At 41.5% G+C, this 18,724-nt stretch overlaps 1 protein-coding gene across 1 annotated transcript in view; it reads right to left on the reverse strand.

The window, feature by feature from the left end:
• The window catches only part of scn8aa (sodium channel, voltage gated, type VIII, alpha subunit a), a 49,036-nt gene that overhangs the window by 19,583 nt on the left and 10,729 nt on the right, over window positions 1-18,724 (reverse strand). Inside the window, exons 6-19 of the mRNA XM_014982228.2 lie at window positions 15,282-15,503; window positions 14,982-15,045; window positions 13,955-14,096; window positions 11,680-11,883; window positions 11,307-11,588; window positions 10,312-10,626; window positions 7,130-7,265; window positions 6,644-6,882; window positions 5,257-5,430; window positions 4,760-5,116; window positions 4,195-4,668; window positions 2,626-2,743; window positions 1,787-1,941; window positions 832-1,005 (exon numbers count right to left, since the gene is read on the reverse strand). Coding sequence (XP_014837714.1) covers window positions 832-1,005; window positions 1,787-1,941; window positions 2,626-2,743; window positions 4,195-4,668; window positions 4,760-5,116; window positions 5,257-5,430; window positions 6,644-6,882; window positions 7,130-7,265; window positions 10,312-10,626; window positions 11,307-11,588; window positions 11,680-11,883; window positions 13,955-14,096; window positions 14,982-15,045; window positions 15,282-15,503 — 3,056 coding nt within the window. The remainder of the gene's footprint in view (window positions 1-831; window positions 1,006-1,786; window positions 1,942-2,625; window positions 2,744-4,194; window positions 4,669-4,759; window positions 5,117-5,256; window positions 5,431-6,643; window positions 6,883-7,129; window positions 7,266-10,311; window positions 10,627-11,306; window positions 11,589-11,679; window positions 11,884-13,954; window positions 14,097-14,981; window positions 15,046-15,281; window positions 15,504-18,724) is intronic.

Consider the following 18,724-nt stretch of genomic DNA (forward strand, 5'->3'; position numbering starts at 1 on the left):
AGGTCAAGGTGTACGATTATTGCAACTAAATAAGACATAATTTGGCTAAACTGTATCGCAGCTGATTCAAAAACCTACATCACTACAAACCAAAACAAAACAATTTTTGCTACAGCTGCTGCTTCAGTACCAAACACAATCCATCCTCCAGCAGCACCACCAGGAATAAGGTGGATACATTAAATAATTACTTATTTAAAAACACAATAGAGAAAGAAATACGCATATTTTCCATGAACTCATTTTTATGTTTTCTGTATTTAATCAAGCCAAAAATAAATGAACATTAGCACCTTTTTTTTAAGGCTCAGTGGGAACCCTGCACAAAGTTTTTTGTCTGAGCAAAAGTCTGTCTGAACGTACTTTTCCTAAATAAACACTGTGTGGCGAACATATTCAAGCATCTCAGAGTGATTCCCAAAGTGTTGCTGGATGGATTTGCAAAAGGCGAAAGAGGCATGTAACATTATCCCTGTAACAAAAGCTGCAAAACATGATATTTTTATTCTATGAAACATCCTCTCTCACCTTGTGCAAACCATGAAGCAGATATTTATGAAATATCTTGACCTTTTAAACATAATCACACCCAATAGACAACAAAAGGGGTAACACATATGTAGAACAATGCAAATCAAATGCCGTATAATGCATTTAATTTGATTTTAAACACTCTAATAGAAGACAACCAAATATTTCTAAATTGTCATAGCAATACTGCAGATAAGATTTAGCTCTGCTCATTTACAGTCTATAGGAGTCTAACAGTGTGTTGTTGTTGTTGGACCAGGGTGTGATTCAGCAAATAAGAAAATGAAGAGTTTGACTTACATCCACAATGAAGAAGTCCAGCCAGCACCAAGCATTGGTGAAATACTTGACAAAGCCGTAGGCAACCCACTTCAGCAACATCTCCAGGATGAAGATGTAGGTGAAAACCCTGTCGGCGTACTCCAAAATGATGCGGATGGTCTTCCTCTGCTCGATGTACACGTCCTCAAAGGCCTGCAAGAAAGCAGAAAAGTTAAGACAGACACGGCCATGACGGGACAAAAACAAGAGGACATAAACCTCCTCCGACAGATTTACACCAAACCTTAAGGTAATAATTTAGAGAATTCATTTTGGCAGCACTTTTAGTAGCTTGAGCTCAAGCCTATTCAGAGATAGATACCTTGATTTACGCATGGGACAGTTCATCAGTGATAAGCACTGAAGGTCCTCCACCAACCAGGCTGTCAAACCTACATTTAAATTACTTTCACAAAAACATTGGAGTCTGACCAAAACTTTATTTCTCATTTTAATTCAAAATAACTAAAGAAAAGAAGCACCATGAAACTGGCTGATCATCGAAACTGAACAATTTTCACCTCAAAATTCAAATCTTTCTCCCAGTCGGTGAACGTCCAAGTGCTATCAGATTGTGGCATGTACTACAAACTAAACTTTGTCCTTAAAGTTTAAAGTTAGCTACTTTCAGAATTTAAGGTATTTTAAATCAAATCAGAGGGATCAGAAACGTTGAAGGAAGCTAATGAAAACAGAACCAGTTTCTCTGGAGGAAAGTCGGACGTTTATTACGGGCTGCTGCCACTGGCCACTGTTTACATTGAGCAACTAAAGTGCATCCCAAAGAAATCAGAAACCGGCCATCTCTTGATTGGAGCTCCATTTGCAGGTAAATTATACTAGGGAATGTGTTGTTTAAATGAAATACAGATAATTAAAGTATATTTCATTGTTTTCGAAAAAAATGCAAAAGGTGAAAACGAGTCCTCCTCACCAGGGCACCACTACTGAGGAGGATCATGAAGATGATGAGGGTCTCGAACCAGTTGTGCTCCACGATCAGGTAGCAGGTTTTCCTCAGGAACCACCAGATCTTCCCCCAGCCCATGGTGATGTCAACGTCGCAGCATTTATACTTGGCCACGCAGGCTGTGAACACGCAGGGGAAGAAAGGAAAAAGAAAAAAAAAAAAGAGTGGCGAGAAACATTAAATGCAAAATCCTGTCCAGTCCTTTGATCCGTGTCTAAAAATAGAAATCTTCCTGGGCCAGAGTGAATACATATTTTATACCTGCTAGTTGTCTTCAATTTTAAATTGTACTTTTAATATTGCATAAGGCTAACAGCCTTGATTGGGACAACTTAATAGCCAACATTTTTTTAAACTGTAACTAATTCTATTAAATGTCTATCTTGGACTCTTACTGGACAAATGTTTCCTAGATACCATACCACACCATACCAACTTTTAACATAACAGAGTCTTATTAACATGATATATTTTGGAGGTGCATTTTGCAAAAATGTATACAATTGTGCTTATTTATCCTGAACATAAAGCTTTTGAAGGTGTTTCCAGTTGCATTTAATTTTCACGGTTGCACTGCTGCTTCCTGAAGCAACGTTGATGGGAGAAACCATTTTTATTTTTCCAAGGACGTTCTGGTCATATAGATAAGCATCAGATGGACAGACAGACTGATGAGCAGTGACCACGCATGAATGATCATTCGTATTGAAATCCTGCCGGTTTCTATTTCCCATCCAGCCAAGAGGGAAGCCGGTGTGGACTGGAGTGGAGGTAATGGGGTGCAGTGCGAGCAGAGGCCTCACCGTCTGTCCAGCATGACTCTGGCTCCATGTATTCCTCCACCGTCTCCACTACCACCACCTCCTCAACGTCTGGCTTGATGTCGATGGTGCTGCCCTCGGACGAGCTGGTGTCGTCCAGCTGCAGATAAGCAGACGCGCAAGCTCAAACTTGTGCAGAGATGCAAATAAATAACGTAATTATTGATGTACACAGACAGACTCATATACAGAAAAAAAAAATAAAAAATCTCAGGAAGCTCTTGCAAAACTGTTTAGGAAAGCTGCATTTATTAAGTATTTAAGTGAGCTCAGAAATTTTATTTTATTTTATTTTTTTGTAGTGAGAACCACTTTACAGCAATCCAGAGCATCAGACATTATCCAGATGACCACTTAAATAGAATATCAAATGGCAGATCATTTGCACTGAAAGTTTTTTAAATGCATTTTATCAGGAGACATATGTTAGCGGGCTTCCGTTCTTCTACTCCGTCTGCTTGATTCGGTCACACAAGACGTTGCTCCAGAGTAATGGACTTACATTAGAGTCTAAACACAGCACAAGCAGCTAGCCGCACCCAACCATTTACTGCCCAGAGTGAGAAGACTTCGCAGTGAAGAGAAGCAGGATTACAAATAAAAGCAACATCAGTTGGACCATTGCAGTGCCTTGAAAAAGTGTTTTCTCCTTTAACTATTTCATTCGTTTTCAGGTTACAACAACTAACTTCTTTTGGAAAATAACTCAAGCTCAGTCAGATTGGCTGGATAGCATCTATGAATTGTCATTTTTGAGTCTTGCCACAGATTCTTAATTGGATGTAGGTCAGAACTTTGACTAGGCCAATCTAACACATGACATTGTTTGGTCTAAACTATCCCAGTGCAGCTCTGTCTGTCTCAAGTCTTTTCTCTTTCAACCTCAAACAGGGTCTCTTTCAGGAATCCTCTGTATTTAGCTCCATCCATCTTCCCATCAGTCCTGACCTGAGTCACTGTGCCTGCTTCAGAGTCCTGACTCGGTTATGTTGGATTGGAGAAACATCTGAAAGTCGCAGGACACCTGCCCTCAAGGACTGGAGTGTGATAGCTGTGACTTAGGTGGAAAACCACTGCATTGTTAGGTTTGGCTTTCTTCTTCGATGTTCAGATAGTTTTGATAGATTTACTTTGCTCTGTGAATTATCACAAGCTTGGGGTATTGTTTTATGACCTAAATCTAACATGGTCTTCTGTAGCTCTCTCTCTGACCCATCTGCTGTGTTACTTGGTCTTCGTGATGCTACTTGTTCTCTAACAAACCTCTGAGGCACTCACAGAACATCTGGATTTAGACTGGCATTAAATTACACTCAGGTGGCCTTTACTAATCAGGAGACATCTGATGCTGCATGTTTTTCGGGTTCATTAGAGTAAAGAGAATTGATTATCATTGCAAGGCAAATTTTTAAGCTTATTTTTTCATTTAAAAAAAATTGCCAATAGAATGCCAATAAATTCATTTCTAGTTGTAACATGACAAAGTGTTTAAAAGTCCTTTTTGAGGCACTTTATTTCCATGAATTGTTGCATGTTTGACGAGTTACTAACCTCTTTGCTGTTCTCGATGTCTGACTCGCTGCTGAAATCCTCTGTGTTGAGGTTCTCAAAGTCAGACTCTCCAACAGCGATGGGCACGCAGACCGTCAGGTTGGGGTTGTGGATGAACGACATGTGGTCCTCATCGATCATGTACTTGCCCACGCTGCTGCCGATGCCGCTGGTGGTCCCGTTTCCATTCTTGGCGTAATCCAGGTCACGTTTGATGTCGACCCCGGTGTGATTGCCAATGTAGTTCACCTTGGTGTCACACATGTCCTCCAGAGGCTTCTGCTCGTCCTCCATGGGAGGTTTCCGCAGCAGGCTCGCCACCAGTATGCGCACCTTGGCTTTTATCCAGGCAATGCCCTTTTTAATGCGCATGACAGAGATCTGGAGGTTGTTAGGCTCGCCGTCGTCGTCTGTCGCAGCCAAGTTGTCGGCGCTGAACGAGCTCAGCAGCAAGGCAAGGAACAGATTCAACACCTTGAAACACACACGGATAAAGTTGATGAATGAGCATCAATTTTTTAATATGCGGCCAACATAACAACAGCCTGCCAGGGCGGGCGCTTACCACCAGGTTACCGATGACCATGACCATCATAAACACGATGAGGCACATTGCCTGCCCCGCCACCTCCATGCAGTCCCACATGGTCTCGATCCACTCTCCACACAGCACCCGGAAGACGATCAGGAACGAGTGGAAGAAGTCGTTCATGTGCCAGCGAGGCAGCTCGCAGTCAGCAGCGATCTTACACACGCAGTCTTTGTAGCTCTTTCCAAACAGCTGCATGCCCACCACGGCAAAGATGAAGACGATGATGGCCAGCACCAGAGTCAGGTTTCCCAAGGCTCCCACCGAGTTACCAATGATCTTGATCAGCATGTTGAGGGTCGGCCAGGACTTGGCCAACTTAAACACTCTCAGCTGGAGAGTGGGAAGGGTGGGAAGAAAGGGAGTGACGGGTGGACAGATTAGTCATCACATTGAAGTACAGTGACACTCTTGCTTAAGGGATTTTGGGGAAGGGGTGTTGGGAAGGATGGGGGGGTAAAATAAGTATTCACCAATCGGAATGACCGCAGCACAGAGAGGCCTTCAACATCAGCCAGAGCCAGCTCCACTAAACTCAGCGTCACAATGAATCCATCAAAACAGTTCCAGGCCTCCTGGAAATAGTAGTACGGATCCATGGCCACGAGCTTGAAAAGCATCTCCCCTGCAAAGATCCCTGTGAACACCTACGGGGTAGGAGACATGATTTGATCAAATAAAAGAGGTTCAGCAGCATGTTCTGCAGGAAAGAGAGGCGATGGAAAGTTCACAAAAAACACCGCTTGGTGATATGAGCGCCATTTTTCTATTATTGTCTTGGCACACCGGCCTTTACAAAGCAGTAAGTTGAGAGGAAAGAGGATGGAGAGAGAAGGGGAAGCGATAGTTCAAGATCAGGAGTCAAACCTCGGCACCTGACGGGCCTGCAACATGGTTTTCAGTTGCAGATTTAAGTGCACCTATTGTAGTGGTGCCTGTGGTCCAGAAGTCACAACCATACTGGTTTCTGAATTTTCCTTTGCATCAACAATCCCATAAGTTACACCATCCCACAGTTTATGGGGATCCATCAGCCATGCACCTCGACCTCACTGTTAATAAAGGTGGTCGATTTGTGTTGCTAAGGTGCCCGCTTCTCTTCCAAAGGACATAGGAAAGTTGTTATAATGTACGGCATCAGGACATCTGCGAAATACCTGGACATAATTTGCAATTGGGTCTTGCAGATTCACCAGACAAAACTGATCTGTAATTACCTAGACCAAACAGAAACCTGGAGAGAAGAGCGCAAAAGACAGAACCGAGGATTCTGGATGATGCAGAGCGATTATGCAAAAAGAATGGCCAAAGATCCCTCTATCTGTAAAATATTGAAAAAGACTAAGTGCTGTTCTTGTGCAAACTATCTACAGCAAGAGTAACTGAACGTAGACAGACATCAGGCTACCCATGCTCACATTTACACACCCTCAAAATTGCCAAGAGTAAGCTGGAATAATGAGAGCCAAGATTTAGTTGAGCTCATCAATGTAGCTCCATAAAATATTAATACTGGCCTCCCAGTAGCTAGCCAACCAGCAGAAAAACAGGCTGTTCCCACTGCAGAAAACAGGATTTTCTTGTAATTAAAGATAAACAGATAGACAGAGGCCTGTGAACAAATGTGTGAACGTAAGTGAAGAGAAGAAAAATCCAGGAAAACTGCACCCAGTTTGACATTGTTTTTTTTGTTGTTTTTTGTTCTCCCCTTTTCTCTCTTAACTCTAGATAGACAATGAAAGCTGCTGCCAATTGCAGTCCAAAAATAACACCAATCTGGGAGCTACTGAGAAGAAGTTGAAAAGATTCCTCGTGAGTGAATCAGATAACAAAGACACGGAACAGAAAACCGGCACTCACCAGATTGCCTACAGACAGCATGTCCTCAAAGTCGGGCGTCATGGGGTAGTGCTCCATGGCCATGAAGAGGGTGTTGAGGACGATACAGATAGTGATGGCCAGGTCCACGAAGGGATCCATGACTATCAAGTTTACAATCTCCTTGATCTTAATCCACATTGGGGAGCATTCCCAGATCAGGAATGTGTTAGAAAACTTATACCAGCATGGCGGACACTTGCGCTGAGACTCCTCCAGTTCTGAAGACATAGCGCGGATCACAGATCAAAACCAAACATAACGGCATGCGAGAGCATACTGCAGGCATGCAATGGTATAATATGATACAAAAAAATTGTATGCACTGTATGTATCTGGTATTGTTGGATTTGCAAAGCAGATAAGCAGGAAATTCATGTCAAAACTAGTCAACCAATGAGTGCAGCCCTAGTTAAAGAAGAATGAGAAAAGAGCAGGTAAAACAGCTGGGTAAAACAGTGGCAGTACCCTCCGCTAATGTGTTGGTAATGACGCTCATGACACTGTTGGCCCGCTCTTTCCGCCCAAAGGAGGTATTGAGCTGGTCCACAGACACCATCAGGGAGCCCGACAGCTTCTTCTTCACCTCAACCTCAGTAGTCGGCTGTCAGGAGGAGAGGAAGAATCAAGCACCCATGGAGACGACATGAACCCCATCCCACATCACCACCGGTGGCCGGCGGAGGGAAGTGCAACACAGCGTTGGTAGGCTAAGTAGTTGAGGAATCAGAATTTTGGGGCGGTTACGGGGGAGAGGGCCTGTTTGACGTGTTATGTCTGCGTATGCTGTAAATTCATGCAGGTCTCAGCCAAAGTGGGAGCAGTGGGCCAGGGCTATTTGACCTAATTGTGTTTGAATGCGATTGCTCGTCCAGATTAGATAATTAATGGGTTGTGAGATACTGTGCAGGGAGAACCGCTTCTGCATGAATGCATTATCAGTCACGTCATGCAATAATGGAGGCTTTGCTGCCATTGCAATATAATCAGTTATGTTTTTTGTTGTTGTTGTTTTTTTAAAGAGTCTCCCAATTCTGGCCATTTCTATGTCACTTAAACAAATAGATGCTGTTATACAATATCTTCTTACTTTGAATCATACAACTTATATTGCAACCATCAAGTCATAATATGGAGGCAGGTAGTTCAGATCCATCCAGTTGTCATGCATGAGCATGCTCCAAGTCAAAGAGAAGGAGGAGAGGAGAACTACGGATAACATGACCATTTCTCTACTTTTCTACAACATGCTTGTTCTAATTGGGCTCTTATTTATGCCATGCTAACTAGAGGAAGGTGAAACTAATTTACTACTGTTGACCAGGGGGAGATTTTGGAAAACAGAGAAAGGTAAAGACAGACAAGGTCAGCAGCCCTCCTTTGTTTTGTTTTTAGGTATTTTATGAAGGCCTAAGAGGATGGTGTGTGTGTGTGTGTGTGTGTGTGTGTGTGTGTGTGCGTGTGTGTGTGTCTATGTGTGTTACTTTTATATCTGCTTTGGTATAGTATAGGGGAATTAGGAAAGCAGATAAAAATGTCTTTGGCTCTACAATGCTGGTCCCCTATGTCCTCCGCCTCTTACTGTAGATCTACCCACACATAGCAGAGGACCTGGATGCCTGGAGGAACACATCAACACACTGAAGCACATTAACACATCATTAGGTAGTTTTTGCCAACAAAAACTGAGTGTTAAACAGAAAATTCATCCCATTCTATGCATAAAAAAGATTTTTTCTTTCAGCCAGGATTTGACCTAAGTGTTAGTTTCAGTGATTCTGTAAATGAACTGATGAATAAGATTTGATGATAATGCAAAAATCTTAATATATCCCTCTAAAAGATGCTGTTTCCAATTAGTCAGACTTTTTTGTAAAAGACTTTTATGAAGCGGTCATTATCCACACCTCTCTGCATTCTAAAGATATTTTAAATGTCTTTTTTTATTTTATTTTTTTTTTACTTTGGATGATTTGTTTCTCATTTTTAGTACAATACCTAACAGTTTTCAGAGAAAACGCAGCTTTATGAAGTCATTTACCTGACCCACAAATCATTTAGACAAAAAAAGGTTCCTGTGCTCAGAGATGAGCCAGTTTTTTTACCTGGAGCAAACAGCTTCACAAAGAACTGCTTTTCTGCTTGCCAATAGTCTATAATAGTCAATAACCTGAAGGCTAGTCGTAACTTTAAATATTGATCATATTTTAATTGTAAATCTTATTTGTTGTTGTTTTCTTGAAATAATAAAATTTTAGCAGCAATGTGAAAACAGTAAAAGCAACCTTATTATTTTTTTTAGAAACGGTACCCAATATATTTTTGGTTTATCGCCTGTCTAAAGAACGGTTCAGCCAATTATTACCATCAGTGAGTGACTTATTACTCAAGTCCAGCATGAGAAAGACGAAAGTACAGTAGGAACACAAAATGCTAACTATCTCCAGCGTATGTTTGCAAGTTGTCTCTGAGAGGCAGAGCAGCACATCTGACCCAGACAGTCGTCTTCTTGATTCTATTCCTGATGTTTGTGATTCTGAAAGTTCACAGACCAAATCCGATCTATCTGCTTTTCCTCTCAGACTGACGTTGGCAATTAAAACTAAAACTTAAGGAGAAAACCCCTTTTTTAATCTCTAAACAGAATAATAAAACCCTTGATAAATGTTAGATCTTTAATCAGTCAAGATCATATTTTAAATTATAATTTTCTTGTCATAAAACTCTTCTAATCTATAATCATAGAGAATAATTTTTTAGTACCTTTTATTCTGGTTGTTTATTTACTTTTCTTTTAATTTAGAAAAACAACCTAAGTGTATTTTATAGCAAATTGAAATTTTGATTACATTAATCACTAACTCTCATATCCTTGTTGAACACTTAAGTAGTTGTTTGAACTTAGTGTGTATTTAAATAAATATGAAATATGCAGAAATACATCTTTCATGCAGTTCTTTTTTAAAAGTTCTCAGATCGGCTTATAAAAGTTCATTTGCAGGTTTAATTCAGCTCTTCAGGGAATCAGACTAAGTTGTGTTCAGCCTGCCAAAGACACAATTTGTTCCTGCTTGTTTGGTTAAATATCTGCATCGCAGCAAGGCGATTCCCCAACAGCTCAAAGCTGAAGGCAGACTGATAGCTCTTGTTTTTTTCTTGCACTAATGCAAACACAATATTGGCTTTGCTACTGTCAACACTGCAAAGATGCCTGAGCCCCAAGAAAAACATCTAAAGCCTAGAGGACACGGATACTGACCACTTCATAAAGATTACAGGAAAGTCTGAGTATTTGAATGCAAAGTATAAGGAAATGACTTTTGCACAGAAAAGTATATATTTAAGCATTCATTTCTTATGACAAAATTCATTGTAAGCCACTTGCAGACCCAGATTACCTAATATCTGAAAGCATGGCTGGCTAATGGCTAAGTCTAGTCTGAGTAATTAAATTAAATTTCTCCATCCTTTGCCTGCTGTTGGAGGGCAGCATACACTGCAGGGGCTGGGGGAGGGCAGGCGCGAGCGCTTAGCCAAGAGATACATACGGACTTGCAAAGATGACAGTAGAAGAAAGAGAGCCAGAAAGAAACGTAACGGACGAGAGGGGGGGGCCATGCCTAGATAAGTCTACTCATTGACTTCCTTACACTGTCGTCAGAAGCTGCCTTATCTATTTTCACCTCAGGCAGAAGGCGTCCACCGGGCCCTGGGCCGATGAGCGACACCACTCCGTTGCAATCCACCGTGCTGTTCCTCTTCCCATGGAAGCCGGTGTAGCTGCTCCGCCGGTAGGGGCTGAAGAGGGAGCCGCGGCGCTCCTCGCACTCCTCCACCGTGCTGTGCTCGTCGTCGGCAAATTCGGTCTCTGAGCCCATGTCCTTGCTGCGGCCCTTGAAGCTGAAGATGCTGCTCTTGCTGTTGTGCCGGGAGAGGAAAGGCGAACCGGGAATGCTCAGGAGGGACTGGACGGTGGGGAAGGAGGAAGAGGAATAATGATTAAGAATGAGATGTAATTTTTACATCTGCTGCTCCTCCAGAGTTACAAAGGGGACTGTGGTAATAATGTGACAAAGGGAAAAAAAAATATGTAAAAAAAAAAATGTAAAAAAAAAAATGTATAAATGCTTTTGAAAGGCTCTGTAGGAACCAGTAGAGTCCAAATAAGGCGAAAATAAAGCAGCAGAGTTTCTCTCTGAAAAATTCATGTTTTTGCAGTAAATAATTCAGAATCTGGACATGTCCTTCATCTACAGCTAATATAAGGTTCATCGTTTGAAACCATGTGAAAAACCACATCTTGTGTATTTCAAATCTTAAACGCTAATATCTATGTTTTAATAATAGACTTAAATCAGCTACATAAGCCATGGGGAGCCCAGAATGGGGGCTTCTGGGATATTGGTTGGTCTCCGTTTTTAAGATGAGCAATTTTATTATGTTTTCTCACACATCTATATTTTATATTTATCTGTAGGCAGATGTATTTGTTTTATGCCAGTAAAATTAAATACTTCCTCTACAGGATGTCTACCAGCAGCCCGAACTGCTGAAATGTCAGTTTTTTAAGACTCACTTTAACTATGTAGAGTTCATGCTACATTAAAAATAAAGCAGAAATAGCTTCCCTGGGATTTTATTTCACCTGGTTCATAATGGAAGACTTTCGACCCAAGCGGTTGTCAGGGAAACGGAAGCGGCTCCTCTTGCTGCCATCGTCCGACTCTGACTTCACAAACTTCTCACTGTCACCTTTCTCCTTCTCCTGCTCCTTCTGCCGCCACTTCTTTTTGCGGTTGCGGCGCTCTTTGGCACTCTTGGAGCTGAGCTTTGACATCTCCGAGGAGCTGACGGACAGACGGCCTCCTCCGTCGTCCTCCACCGCATCCTCCGACACCGTGCCAGCAGAGGTCGCAGGGGGCGCCGTCTGGAGAGAAACGGGCATTCAAGTAAAGCCCCAACAAATTAAACAAGTTCCCTCAATGAGTTAAAAAAAATGGCCTTGCAGAGATTTTTACCTGCTCCTCCTGCTGTTTCTTGAGCTGCTCCAGCATGGCCTTAAATTCCTCCTCCTTCTGCGCAGCCTCCTCCATGGTGGCCTGGTTCTGCTCCTCGTACGCCATGGCTACCACAGCCAGAATCAGGTTCACCAAGTAGAACGAGCCCACAAAGATCACCAAGACGAAGAAAATCATGTAGGTCTTTCCTGCAGCCCTCAAGGTCTGGTAGCAGCGAGAAGTGTTTGGGAAAAGGGAACATATCAGATCCATGGCATCTAACACGAGACTCATCCGAAAAATTAAACCAGCTGCTAGAAAAGTGCCGCAGACATGTATGGGGATTTATGTTTACTTCTGTTGAGTCAAATGTACTATAGGAACATATGTGACCAGAGAAAACTGAAGTACCATATTTTCCGCACTATAAGGCGCACCTAAAAACCTTCAATTTCCTCAAAAGCCAACAGTGCGCCTTATATATGGACCGATATTGAGCAGCTACAACAGGTCTAGCAACTACGGTAAACAGCCGCTGACTTCATTTTCGCCCGTAGAAGAAGAAGCGCGCGGTGCATGCTGGGATAGTTGTCAGAACGCTGGTTTGTTAATAAAGTTTGACCTATCTACCTACCGACTGTCTAGACTCAGGTCGTCTGCAGGTCATTTAGCACCACTTTCTCCACGAACATGCTGTGAGCGAACGGAGAAGGGTGACCATCGTCCGGCCACGCCCCAGCCCAGTTGCAGAAGGATCTCCTCGCCACTTTGTTGACATCCTTTATGTCAACAAAGTGGCTTTAGACATTCATCCGGGGTGCTTCGGGGGCGGGGGAAGAGAGACAGGGACTGCGGCGGCAGCGTGTCGGTTGGTTTGTGTTACCCAGAAAGCAGTTGGGCACGGTGTTGGTGTCGCAACACCAACACCGTGAGTGAAACAATGACTGGGGCAGCCTACTATATAAAGTACTCGGGACCACTTCTTCATTATTACACATCCTCATTTGTAGAGTACGGAACAAATTGCATTTAATACGGGACAACACTAACAGTAGCATCTATTCTATGCGCCTTATAATGCGGTGTGCCTTGTATATGGAAAAGTTTTAAAATAGGACATTCATTGAAGGTGCACCTTATAGTGCGGAAAAGACGGTAATCAGAAAAATAGCAGTATCTTTTGGTTATTTGGCTAAATCTTTGGTTAGAAACCTTGGGACAACCTTGGAAAGTCACGTTAAATCCCTGATTCGATCATCCTTCTGCCATCTGACAAATATTGCCAGATTCTCTCTCGTCCTGAGACGCAAATTTTAAGTCATGCTTTTGTTTCATGTCTCTAAATTGCTGCAATGCGTTTCACACGTGTCAAACCAAAGCCTCTCTAGACCGACTGCAGTCTGTGCAGAAATGCAGCTGCTATATTCCTGACTGCATCTTCAAGGTTTGTCATGTGACTCCACCCGCTTCTGTGAAAAAGCTCCTGACATAAAAATGAGAAAGAAAGAGGAGAATTTTGCTCAAACATCAACTATAAACGAAGCCATTTTTTGTACTTTCATAAAAGAAGCAACATTTATTTCTACAGGGTCGCTTTAAACCGAAGAAACGGTGTAATCGGTCAGAATTTATTGTATATTTATCTAAACAACATCCAGTAAGCTCATAAATAATCTAAAGGCAGAAACGGCCACATCCTGTAGTTTGGTGTTGAAATTCAAACAGAGAAACAAATACGTGTTATGATTCTCAATCTCAATGAGGTCTAAGGTTTCCCTCCATGACCACTACATATTACAAAGCTCTGAATATTTCATCATTTATCCCTTCCACTTGATCCTATAGAGCTGAAGTCAGGAGCTTTGCCACCATTTTATATTAAACTCAGCACTGAAGGGTCCAGAAGTCTGGCCAGAGGGAGGGAGACAGGGATGCACACTTTAAATTGAACAGGTCAAATGTAGCAGATGAAGAAAATGGAGATCTACCACAATTTAAGCAGAAACGGTTATCTTCTTCTAGATTTACAACGTTCATATTTCTGGAGATATTTGGCATTTTATTTTTTTGCAAAAATGGCAAAAAACAAAATGATATTCTTGTTACAGCATTGCAATGATAATTCAAGTTAACCTGATCATTTATAGACAAAAATTTGGCACATTGATATATTCACCTTTGGAATCTAGTAATAATAGTTTAATCACTTTCATGTAATCCTTAAACAGGATTATTTGAAGATGGGTGTGCGCTGTGCAGCAAAAGCATGCTGGACCGGTTAGCACATCTGTCATACCAGCATGTACAGGTTCTCCCAGAAGTCCTGCGTCATGAGTCGGAAGAGAGCCAGGAAGGCCCAGCCGAAGCTGTCAAAGCTGGTGTAGCCGTAGTTTGGATTCCTCCCAGCTTTCATGCACATGTAGCCCTCCGGGCAGCGGCTGAGAGGCGAGGAGAGGCACAGAATGAGAGGAGAGCATCCAGCGCTGTTTACCGAGGACAGTGTCTTATAAAACTATGAACTGCCCTTAATGTGTTTTTCTTTTTTTCCATTTTCACAGATAAGAACCACAGCCTTTCAAAAGTTTCATTTGAATTTTTAATGATATCCCAATGATGCATAATTCTAAAGTGGAGGGAAAATCATGCATGTTTTTCAAAAGAAAAAAACCCCAAAAGTGTGGCATGCAAATATACTCACCAACCCCTTTTATTCTGATACCCATGAATAAAATCCTGCACAACTATAATTGTTAAGTAAAACGTTGAAGTGTGATGAGCATTTTTAGCATATTTCACCTCCCTGAGTGAATACAGAGCCAGTGCAGTTACAGCTGCATGTCTTCAGATGCATTTCTCTTACAGTTTAGCACAGCCTGCTCGAAATCAGTCAGCTTGAATTTGCAGCTCCTACCAGGTTATCTTACAGTGCGTTTAACTCCATCCATCTTCTTATCCTCTCTGACCAGCTGCACTGTGCGGGATGAAAAACGTATCCTCACAACATGATGATCTCAACCATAGGAATGGTGTGTTTTAGTTCTCCGCCTCACAAAGCATTCTGCACGCTGGCCAGTACGCTAAACTTTGGTGATCTGATGAAAGTTTTGGACAACTGTATACCATTTCCTGCTACTTCACAATTATGTGCTAATTTATGTTATTCTGCCACACACACACACACACACACACACAAAAACTCAAATAAAAGACACAAAAGTTTGTGTGAATAATATGCAAGTATGTCTGAAGGGATATGAGTTCTTGTGCAAGTCACTGGGAGCAATAATTGCTTTTGGATGAGGGGGACACAGGAGTCATCTTACCCAGAGTCGGAGCTGTTCCCACAGAGCAGAGCGTCCAGCTGACCAGGCAGGAAGTAGAAATTGGCTGCAGAAAAAAATAAACAAATAATGAACTGTTTAATTCGTTTTCTCTTGCAGCTTAAATTGTGTATTTAAATTTCTAAACTTTGGTTTGCTCGCACAAACTCGATCGGGAGCATTTCATTTCAAGCCAGCAAGTTTTGCCAAACCGACATATTGTTTTCCCGTTCCAGCATATGGCCTGACTCACCCGCGACATCGCTGCCAGGTCACCGGTGGCAGCGCCTCGCCTCTACTTACTATCGTTGTTGATGTACTCGTTCCAGTCGAAGCCCTTGCTGCCGTTGTTCAGGTAAGTCCCGTTGAGGTTGATTGGCCAGATGACGCACTTCTGCCGCAGGTTCCCCATGAAGAGCTGAAGGCCGATCAGGGCGAACACGCTCAGGCAGAAGACGGTGAGGATCATCACGTCTGAAAGCTTCTTCACAGACTGGATCAGAGCTCCCACAATGGTCTTCAGGCCTGGTGGGCAGCCACACACACACACACGCACGCACGCACGCACACACACACACATACACACACACACACACACACACACACGCACACACGCACACACACACACACACACGTGCACAAACCACGGAGGTGAAATAGGAGCCGCTAATTTTCAACAAGCTGTTCTTTGAAAAATCTAATCCTGCTAGAAATTATGGCTTAACATTGATGCCATTTTCAATACATTTTATTAATTTGTTATTGAAAAAAATCTTTCTCCAATAAGATTATGATGCTCAATTCAACTGCAAATTTAATTAGAAGTTGACTTTTAATCTTCAAATGACTTGAAGGGTAAATTTATGTTTTGTTTTGGGGTTTTTTTTTTCCATAAAATTACAAATTACAAACAAAACACCTTAAGAACAATAAACAGGAAATATTTAGAAGCCATTCCACTCTTTTTAGATCCAGACAAAACATGTATACTGAGGGAAAATTTGTTTGTCACTGCCAATAAGGGATGAAATAAAAAAATAAAAGAGGGGGAGGGCTGCAAAATAGTGAAAGGAAATCCATAAGGAAAAGAGCACAGCAGCACAACGAGGGGCTATGAGGAGGGACTGAGGCACAGGCAGGGGGCTGGAAACCACATGCAGGTCATTTAAACTCCAAGGCTGAACAGGAGCAATTCAATGCCAGTGCCAGTTGCAGGCACTTTCTTGAACTGTCTTGTTTAAGGCGTCATTTACGAAAGCACTGACTCCCCGTACTGTGGCCCTGCGACCTGTCTCATCCACAGTTTCGGTGAACACAAAGCAACGTTACCTCTTTGAACAGGCATCCCTCTGGCAGCGTTCACAATGGGGTCCACAGGCAACGCAAACAGGGATGCTGGGCGACCCACACCCTCTTTTCTGTTCAGCCTAGTGGGCTTTACCGGCGGCACATGCAATATGTTCTAATAAAAATATGCCCTCAGTTTAGTCTTTCATACTCAGGCTATGTTAGTAAAAGCATCATCAGCTTGGCTGCGTCTGTTGCTGTTTGTCATTTTCTTAATGAGAAGATCCCATATAGCAAATCTACGTCATCACACAATCCATAGTGGTTGGGTTTTTAATGAAAACAAGCCTTTTTTTGATTAGTAACTCTAAAGCTAAAAGGTAAAAATAATTACTTCCTTTACACCTAAACACTATGTTCAGCAGCCATTTAGCTTTGACTTGTAAATCTTAATAAATGCTGGCCTGACTCAATCCAAAGAATAACTGAAGCACCTGTCTTATTAAAAAAACCCAAAAAATAGGATTTTATCTTATAAAAAGATTGTCAGAACTGATTTTGATTGATTTTATTGAGTAATTCACCATAAAAAGCATCTAAACACCCAACCACACTAGCCTAGCACCTAGCTTAAACACTGGAGAGACTGCTAGCCTTATTATGTAAAAAACTGAAAATGTACACACATAATCAATTTAATCCTGTTTTTGTACGGATGCACTAATGTGAAAATTTGGGCCTATACTGATTTCTGAGCTCAATACTATTACGGCTGATAATTAATATTTACTAAAATAAATCGTGCATCCCTCATTGTTTGAGTAATTTAGAACAAAAGGTGTGTCAACATCCAGCACCCAGTTAGCTTTACCAAGGAGAAACCTGCATACGCTTTTGAAATATTTTATTTGTTTCCAGAGACTATGTGGTTTGATATTTCGAATAGAACTTACAAAATCGTTATTTCAAACACAGAAGCCTTAAATGATTCAAAAAAGCATGTAATGAAAAGCGGTGTTTTCATTACCCACTAAGTTCTTGTAAGTAATATTTTTATTTCCATGAAATACATCAGAACAGATCAGAACTATGAGACTTTCATAACAAGAAAACATAAACGCTATTTATTATCTAATCAAAGATAATTATCATGCACCTCTTAAAACGTCGCCTCTAGCAGGGATTGTGCATCTCTGGACGGAGCAGGCCTTATTTTCTCTATTTTTCATGCCAAGCTAAGCAGCCGCCAGAAGTTATTAAATGTAAAAGCAAGGAGAATGTTTGTTTCCCAACATGGAAAAATTGTTTTTCCACAAACACATTTCTAGATCGTAAAATATAAGTTAAATTAGAACTTTACCTTTCCCTCATCACAGCCAATACCCACATAGAGAATACAAAGCCAATCCAGATTTAAAATATAGTTAATACATGCTGTCAACATTTTCTTTTAGTTGTTATATGATTTGAATCCCCAACCTTTATAATGTCAACATGTCTCACAGCTGTTGAAAAAAACCCTCCCATAAAATAAAGAGAAAGAAAAATTGATAACCAAACAAAAATTAGGGCAAATCAAACTTTCAATGCCATTTGTCAGCCAAGCTCTTTATAGGCTAGTATTATAAAAGCAAGTGACTGAAAAGCATCATGCAGCATAAGAGATATGTTCACAAGCTAGGCTTGGCAGTCTTCATACACATGTGATAAACATATTCTGTGGGATCTCTAGAAAACTATTCATAAGTATCGGTTTAGGTCCTGCTAGCAGGAATCCTCTCGTTCCAATTCAGCCTTCAGCAAAAGCAGGAGCAACAAAACACATTACTCTTTCAGGACAAGATAAAGTAGCGATGGGAAATTTGACAAGCTGTCCTCTATTTTTATCTTCATGCTTCTTAACCTGATTTCGTTCTCAAAAAGCGGTGTTGAGTATTTGCTAAAGCAAAAGAGCATCCACTTATTGAAAAGCAGGTAAAAGGAGGGGATTGAAGCTGTTGCTTAAATGGAACCCGGACTTCTGTGACTTCTGTGACGTTTTGGATTCACGCCGATACCTAAAAACACCTCAGGCGTTTTTTCTTTAAAGTTTATCCTTATTTTATTATTGCAGTTTGCATTCAAATTTAGATTCTGCTGAAGTCCCATGTTGGTGTGATGTTTTGACGTGTACACTGAGACAGTCTGAAGCCAATCAGAGTCTAAGTGCTGAAAATGACCAATAAATGTGGAGGGCTGGTGAGCTTACAAAGATCACAAGCATCTCTGGTAAAGATGTGTTAAAAAAAAAAAAGACATTTTACCTTTTTTTGCTAAAACAGGATCTCGCACTGAAAATTTGGCTGCAGCTTTTCAGCAAAGATCTTTGCAGATTTTTGTTTTCCGCCCATTATTTTCACTGAACGCGATGGGACGTTATCCTTGGCCTAGCATTCGGTTAGTCGTACTGAAGCTTTTAC

This window comes from Poecilia mexicana, unplaced genomic scaffold, assembly GCF_051168715.1.
Source record: "Poecilia mexicana isolate PSO_F unplaced genomic scaffold, ASM5116871v1 scaffold_7, whole genome shotgun sequence".
Classification (NCBI taxonomy): Eukaryota; Metazoa; Chordata; class Actinopteri; order Cyprinodontiformes; family Poeciliidae; genus Poecilia; species Poecilia mexicana.